The sequence below is a fragment of the Mesitornis unicolor genome, unplaced genomic scaffold (genome assembly GCF_000695765.1).
Source record: "Mesitornis unicolor isolate BGI_N332 unplaced genomic scaffold, ASM69576v1 scaffold54520, whole genome shotgun sequence".
NCBI lineage: Eukaryota > Metazoa > Chordata > Aves > Mesitornithiformes > Mesitornithidae > Mesitornis > Mesitornis unicolor.
The window spans coordinates 1-7,939 of NW_010161398.1; the positions used below are offsets into that span (position 1 = coordinate 1).

The 7,939-nt window shown below is 41.1% G+C and overlaps 1 protein-coding gene across 1 annotated transcript; it reads left to right on the forward strand.

Annotated features, from left to right (window-relative positions):
* Positions 1-1,179: 1,179 nt before the first annotated feature.
* On the forward strand, positions 1,180-7,158 carry LOC104535311 (chromosome unknown open reading frame, human C14orf79; the record flags this gene model as incomplete). The annotated part of the gene is made up of 6 exons (XM_010192656.1): positions 1,180-1,537; positions 1,678-1,711; positions 3,672-3,681; positions 4,020-4,171; positions 5,641-5,770; positions 7,002-7,158. Coding segments are annotated over exons 1-6 (841 nt in total), but the record flags the coding sequence as incomplete, so codon positions are not given.
* Positions 7,159-7,939: the final 781 nt, after the last annotated feature.

Below are 7,939 nucleotides of genomic sequence, written 5' to 3' on the forward strand. Positions count from 1 at the left end.
GGTCGGGGACGGGCTCTTGGCCGCCGCCCGGCGGGGCTTCCCCTGCCCGGCTCCTTCCCCAGGAAGGATGCCCCGGTGGCGGGCAGCCCCCATGTCCCCCCGTCCTGGCTGCGCCCTCCAGAGCCCAGCGCTGCGGGCCGAGGTCCAGCCGTTCCCGGGGTGTGCGCCCGGCCGGTCCTGTACCACCTTCGAGGTGAATTTTGGGGAAAAAAACCCCAAGATTTGTTCTGTCTGCACATAAAATATCTGATAGTGACCGATCTTTCAGGAGCGGTTTTGGTTTAGTTCCTAACCTGTCCCCGAAACAAGCTCGTCAGTTGGAAAAATGCTCGAGGAGACGTGATTAATGTAAAATGATAACCGCAGTATTGCCTGTATAATTTACAGGTGCCAAGCTGAACTTCTTAAAGCTGCCTTCCTTGCTGAAATGATTAGAAGCACTGTATTTTTCACAGGATTAAATGGCTGGCTCTCACGTTGCTGTGAGCCACAATCACCTCTTCAATAATCTTTCGGACAGGGAAAGCCCATGCAAACAAAAAGAGCACTGTTTGCGTATGCATGAGATGGATTAAATAAGTAGTTAGAGAATATAATGTGTGTTGGATATTGTCTGTAGTTATTGCAGTTTGTCTCCTGTATACTCAATCAGTACTCAATATCCTACAACTTCTGTTAAGTGTTTTCTGAATATTATTCACCGATGGCTTTTTCGTGGTGTAGGCAGATGGTTAAGTGTAAATTTTAAATTATTTTGCCTGTGGCAACTTTCAGTTGTGTAATACTGGAAGGTGTTTATTTTAATCTGAGCGTTCTTTCTCCTACTTTATCAGCTCTCATTCTTTTTTCCTACACAGGCCTTATCACAGAAGTATTTATTTATAATTCTTTCTTTGCAGGCTAATACCCTACCCAGAAAGTGAGACTGAATAACATGCGCATGCTGATTGCTGGGGCAGAGGCTGAAGGACATCCTGTTTTGGTTTAGCGGTGTTGCTGTTATTCTTTGGGGTGAAATGAAGAATTTTTTCTATTTTGGAAATACTCAGATTTCAAATGCAACTGCTCTTCAGTAGCCTTTTTTTGCTGGACAGATTTCGACAAATGACTTTTTCCTAAACAAAGATTTAGAGCCTGTCACTAGTAGAAAATCTCACTAGTACAGAAACATCTCGCCAAATGTCTCTGAAGGACCTAGCAGTTGGAGTAGGTGGTGTGTCTCTCGCTGAAGGTGACTGTAACTGGAATGAAACGACAAATGATGAAGAAATTACTAAGCCTGAAGTCATGCAGCAAAGCCTCCCTGTAGTGACTAGCAGAGGGAGAAGTTGTGAGGGGTTTTCTGAGAGCAGTTGCAGTATCTCAGAACTCAGCAGTTCCTGGGGTGATTTCGAAGGCTTCAGGGAGTCCTTGGACAAATCGGAGAGAGTCAGTCATAATCTTGAAGTTTTGGTGAAGTCAACAGAAACTTCCAGAGCTGATAGGGATTTAAGCAGTGGACACCGCAGTGCTTCTGCTGGTCACTTCTGCTCTCCGAGTGAGGTATGTGTTAATAGGAAAACAATGACCAGACATGTCTGTGTTACTGCTTCCTGCATCTCGAGATCTGTATCTGAATGTCTTCTCTGTCGAGGATAACGCTGTACTGGGAGAGAAACTTGTCAAGCTACTTTGCAGCTAACTCAAGTGGAACAAAAGCAGCTTCTTTACAGTGTTTGACAAATACTTAAGTTATCCTGCTGGAGAGCTCTGAAGAATGTAATGCACTACTTTGCTTTAGACACTGGGAATAAATAAGCAGGTAGAAACCATGAACCTTGCCCCGAAGCACACAGGATTTAAAAGCTAGACAAGAATGAGCGTAGGAAACAAAAAATCCTGATGTGAGGCAACAAAACCAGGATGGACAGAAATTCTGTGAGCTGCCTGCAAGCTTACTGACGTAAACCAACAGAAAATGGAGTTAGAAACTGGGAAAAACAAGAACTTCCATTATTTAATACACTGCCTGAATAATCCAGCCATCTTTCTAGGATTTTAGACTGATTGTGGGTGGAAGGTAATGACTCCAAAAAATGAATGGAAATAATTTGGTATAATTCATTGTCTAGCGTAGGACGTTACGTCCTCTCTTAATATGTTAGAACTGATAATCTGCATAAATACTAAGCTATATAATGTTTCCTTATCAGCACAAAAAGCATTCTGTTTAAGGATTATACCTTGCTGCAATTAATGTGTTTCAGTGTTTACCAAACAGGCATCGCCAAAGCGAAGCAAACTAACAAGAGGAAGATAAGTACGTACAGATACATAACAAAGCACCCTCGTTCTTACTACTTTTATGCTAGATTAAAACGTGTGAAAAGAAAGAGAGGAATCTGCTAAGGCTTCCACAGAGTTAATCAGTAGCAATAATAGCTACTCATTGTAGACTTAGATGAGTTTTAGTGTGCGTAGGGAACTGAGGGTTTTCTGGTTCCCTTGCCTGGGAACTTTACCTATTGAATAGTTATGACCAGGGAAAGCACAGAATCGAGGGAGTGGAGATCACAGGATACGTGGTTATTGGTATGCACAGAGAATTTAAATTGTTTGTAATGCTGGAAACTGGGGACAAGGAGACTTGTGTTGAAAAACAGAGAATATGTGATGGCTGGAGCTGAAATACAACAGAGCAGATTGGTTTCTTTCCAAACGCAGTGGCTCTTAATTTTACTGAAGCCTTTGCTTTATTTTTGCATTTATTAAAGGCAAACATGTCCGGTACGAGCTAAGTAAGTTAAGCCTGCCTAGAATTTGAAGTTGCCTGTTCTTGTCTCAGGGTGGAGAAACACTTGTTTGAGATGTCTTTGGGTGTAGGGTATAGGTGTAGCTTGTCCTTCATCCCTGTGCTTTCTGTGCTGTTTGTTGGAGACCGTAACTTCTTCACGTTGGGGCTCTGACTTCTGTATGGTCAACAGGAAAAAGTCCAGGTAGGTTGGAAGGGACCTTCAGAGATCATCTGAGGTCAGAGGCCTGACCTGCAATCCCTAATGCTTCAGTTAATTCTATTTTGTCATTTTTGAGCAGAATCATTTATTTGAGATGAAAACAATTTCCTTGAAATAGCTGGATACTTTGTGTACGCGACTGAATGAGTTTAATAACTTTTTAAAAATGTGTTCTTTAAATACTGGCCGTTGTAAGAGGGACTGCGACTACTGCACTTGTTTAAGCCCTGGAGTGTTCTGATATAATAGGATATAGAGGATTTGTATGAAAAGCTTGTCTGTGAAATTTGTGCATTCGTCTTTTTATAATCAGTACAAAGCTACTACGTAAACAGAAATATACCCCAATGTTGTTGGAGCAGCACCCACTGAAGTAGGCAGTAGTAAAGATAACACACACACAAATCTTGCAGCCCCTCTGCAGGTTTTGAAGTCAATTGCTTTGATTTAGAAAATCACAGGAATTCCTTCTTTGAAGGAATAAAAGGACAAAGCTCTGGACCAGATAGCATGATAACATCCCTTTAGGATAGGATTTTCTTATGTATGTCTGTCTTAGTCTTCAGATAACCCTTTTTGGGTTCACTCCTGTCGCTATGTGCTCAGTTCTCCAAACCTCCTCCTCATCACTGCCCGAGGAGGAACAGTTTGCAAATCTGGCTCTGAGTTTTAGCACAGGCTGGAAAAGGTTTGTTGCAAATGCAAGGATATAGAGACACACTGGTCCCAGCTTTTATGTGGACTTACACAGTGCGAGTACTGATTGGTAACTATAGCATTTGGCTGAATTGGGTAGGAAGTAGAGACCAAGGTTCATCAGAAACTCTTGGACTCTTGCTTCTGCTCCTCTAATTCTAGGTGAATACTCAAAACACTGGATTATGGGGACAGTCCCTCTGTGCCATTAATATTCATACAAATTTATCAAACCAGTCAATAATACAACCTCTGGAAACGTTGCGGTCTTTGCACTAGGTCTTCATGAACTGTGTCTAATGTGTGTAATAAAACTGTGTTTTTTTCTAGGCAAACCACAGCTATGAGGATATCTTTAAGTTGGGCTTCCCAGAAATCTTTGTATCACAGTCCGAAGAGAGCATAAGAAGCTTAGACCAAGTACTACTTGATACAAGTAATGACGATGCTGGGTTTCCTGAACTTAGGAAGAATCAACTTTGGTAATGAGTTTAGATCAATAGTTGTTTTTTTTTTAAAAAAAGTTCCTCAGTGATTACACTGGGTTATTTTGTAATTTATAAATCAGTGGTACTTGCAGAAGAACTTACAAATCTTTTTTATCACTACGCTCTGTCAGCGTATAGATCTTAGCAGTTTTGTACTGCGTTGTTAAAGGAAGTGGATTGTTTTAACCATTGGAAAACAAGGAAGGGAATATGTAGAAGTTATTAATTCCTGCTTGGAAGTTTTCCTGCTCTTGGTGTGCCTTCTTATGACTAAGCCTCTGGAATGCCTGAGCACCCAGCAGCAGCCTGCTCTTCCTGTTTGCTTGTCCTTTCCTTACAACACATCTGACTTGTTTTGCCGTCGTCTGGAGCACAAGCGTTGCTACTGCTTCTGCTGACAACCCACTCTCTTTATTTCCCACTTTTCTCAGGCGGTGACTTCTTCCAATGTTTAACCAGATGTGCTCCAGAATCTGTGGCGCATCTGGCTTCTTTCCTGGGCTTATGTTAATAGCAATTAGTGTCATTAACTTTGGTCTCGTTAAGACAGCTGAAACGCTTTTAGATGTTACATGTTTGTGAGGGAAACTTCAGCAGTTTCTGAACAGTATTGTAGTTATTGGACATCATTGTAGTTATTTTTGCATACATCTGAGGCTTTGTATTTGGAAACCTGGGTCAGGCCATACTTCAGAAGTGTCCTAAGAATCACAAGAAATGTAATGAAAACCCTTAATCTGGGCATCCTTTCAGCAAGTTCCTTGCATGTACATTATATTTTAATCAGCCTCTAGCTTGTGGAGAAATACAATATATATGTAAAAGGGACTGCAGTATTATAGCAGGGTACCAACTGAAGCACAAAAGCCCTGATCTGCTGTGGTGAATAACTAAGATCAATGATAACTGTGCCCTGCAATAAGCAGAAAGCCAGTGGATGGATGTAGGAAGAACGCACTGTAAGAACACAGAGTACTGCGTAGAGGGAGTTCTTTAATTCTCACTGTTTCAGTCGTGTGTGCCTTTGGCTTCTTTTGTGTCCATGTGTGTCCAGAGCAGATGCAGGTCACCCACCTGAGCAGCAGCAGAAGTGTGACTTGACAGGGAGGAGAAAGGTTTGAGAGACACAAAAAGCCAAGTGCAGAATGAATAGGGCTGAACTCTACCCACCTTTCGCAGGAGCAATTGGATCATCCGAGCTGTTGGCATGTAGCAATCTCTGAAATGTGCTCCTAATGCACTTCTTATCTGAGGAGCCCAATCGTCCAGTTACCGTTTCCGTTAATTGTCCTGCAGGCTCATTAGTACATTGGGTTGATAGCTTGAACGAACACAGAAAGAGTTTTGAGGTAAGTTGCTTTTTAGATCAAGGTGGGCTAGCAGACAACTGTACGTAGTGAAAACAACTAAGATATATATTTGCACACCCACCTTGTAACCTCAGATTGTGTTTTCCTTTCTAGCATTGATTCTGGAAACATATGGAGAACACTTGGAGACTTTGATAATACCCCCAGCATAAGACATCCCAGGAGTAAATCTCATTGTCAAGAAAACCTCTTGAGCGTTCTTGGAATAGATGTGGATCAAAAGGTAATTGAACAACTGCTTGTGAGTATGCCAGTACAAACACTTGGGTATGACTCTGATTTTCTGTAAGCTACACATGTAAATACATGAGAAACCAGATCTGGGTGAGTCATACACTTTTTTTACAGAGAGCCTTTTAAAATCATAGTCTAATGTTTTCTCACTGTTATGTGTGAGTGACTATGAAATGGTGCAGGATCCGATTCGGATTGTCTTTACACTGAAGTCTCCGTTATGTAGCACCCTCTTTCATTAAGTGGTACGTTCAGCTTTAGTACTGATGTAGAATCAGCTTTCAGATGTGTGCGTGGTAAGATAGTTTTCTTTTTTGAGTATGAGAAAACTGTTAGCCTCTGATATCTTTCCATTAAGTGTAAATCAGATGTGAACCTAAGAGGCTGTTAAAGTAATTACTGGGTGTTTTTACTGTATACAAACAGAAAGTGTGCTGCACTTCCCTTTTCCTCAGATTATTCTACCTCTTTTTGTAAGGCTTGAGGGAGAGGAGGATGTTTTACTTTGATCTGAGAACAAACCAGCAGTATTGAAAGATCTCAAGCAGAAATGTCTCTGTTTAATGTCTTGTTTTGAGAAGATAAAGCTGTCAGGGATGGTTTAGTCTTCAACCAGGTTATTTAGTTGGGACGGATTAGTCACAAGTGGTTTTCAGAAGTAATGGTTCAATTGCTAATTTGATTGCTGAAGGATGGCAGGGGTTACTGCATTCACTTTTCCTCCTGTGAACATATTTCATAGAGAATCACTTTGGTTGGAAAAGACCTTTAATGTCATCGAGTCCAACTGCTAACCTAGCACTGCTGTTTCTCCAGAGTGGTTGTACTTGCCTTCTGTTCTTTCTCGCCCATAGATACACCAGCATTAGGTCAATGCCCAGGCAGCTTAAACTTAGGTCATCACTTTTTTTCTGTTACTGGAAAACTGTATTTAACAATACTCACAGAGAGAGATTTCTCAGCTATTTTCTGATATAGGTTAAGGCTACTTTTAATTGGAAATGACTTTTTTGTTGATTTCTTTTAAGTCACAGTTAGACTCGTGTGTAGAACTTGTTTTGGCATAAAACTGTTTCAATGCAAGGGGGCAAAACAATAAAACACAGCTTCAGAAAGTGAAATTTCCTGGTTATTGTTATTTGAGGGAGACTTCTCTGTAGGTTGTATGTTCTGAGATCAGGTAGAAATTAATAAAGAAAATGCAAATTTTGCTTTATTAGGACTTGTTGGAGAGCCAGGATGACTTTTTTGAGGAGTCAAATGTTAAAGACAATGAGGACTTCAGATCTGATGGATTCAGTATTAACGACTGCAAAGCTCTGATCCAGACCAAGGTAAGAATTGCTCTAAAGGAAGCACTTTGGAAAACCACAGAGTGTATTTCACATGTTCCTCTGTGCCGTAGCCAGCTCTTCTTGTGTATTTCCTGCTTGTTTCATCCTGATACGATTGGATCTGGAGCTGGTTTTTTGCCCTTTGAAGCCTATCTGACAGCTTTAGTATAATGTAAGATACCAGATACAAAGCGACATCATATGGGCAATGCTGAAATTGTAAGGTTATTGATTCCATAAGCTGGACTTATTGGTTGGGAGATCACTGAGAATGGTGACTGTGACTCACTCCTACGATAGACATTAAGAGAGGCTGCAGAAGCAAAGCTGGTAGAGAAGAAATTGCATTCAAGCTTGGGTTTTGGATATTCCGAATGATTCAGATTTGGTTGGTTTGTCTGAGGAGGAAAGAGGAACTACTTAAGGAGGAAGGCAGAGTTGTTGTTATAATTAGAAGGATTTGAGGACATTCGTGTTTTTAAGCCGTATTACAAAACACAGAAAATGAAGCTGAAATACTTGGTTGTTGGTTTATGTCTTAGCTCAAGCAGGCCTTAATGAGCTCCACCTCTTTCTTGCTAAAGAAATGCAAGTAGAAGGAAAGTTCTGTCATTTCCCATTGCTTTAAAAAGATTGGTCATGTTCTGTTTCTAACAAAGTATTTTGGGTGAATATTCTTAACACCAGTTCACTTCCTCAGTGGAGAAGTTCCTTCCTCAGTGAGCGATGGCTGCTGCAGTGGAGATGCAGCCTTTTAGGCAAACCTTCATCACTGTGTTTTATTCTTTTACTGCACTGGACACTGAATCACAGAATCACAGAAT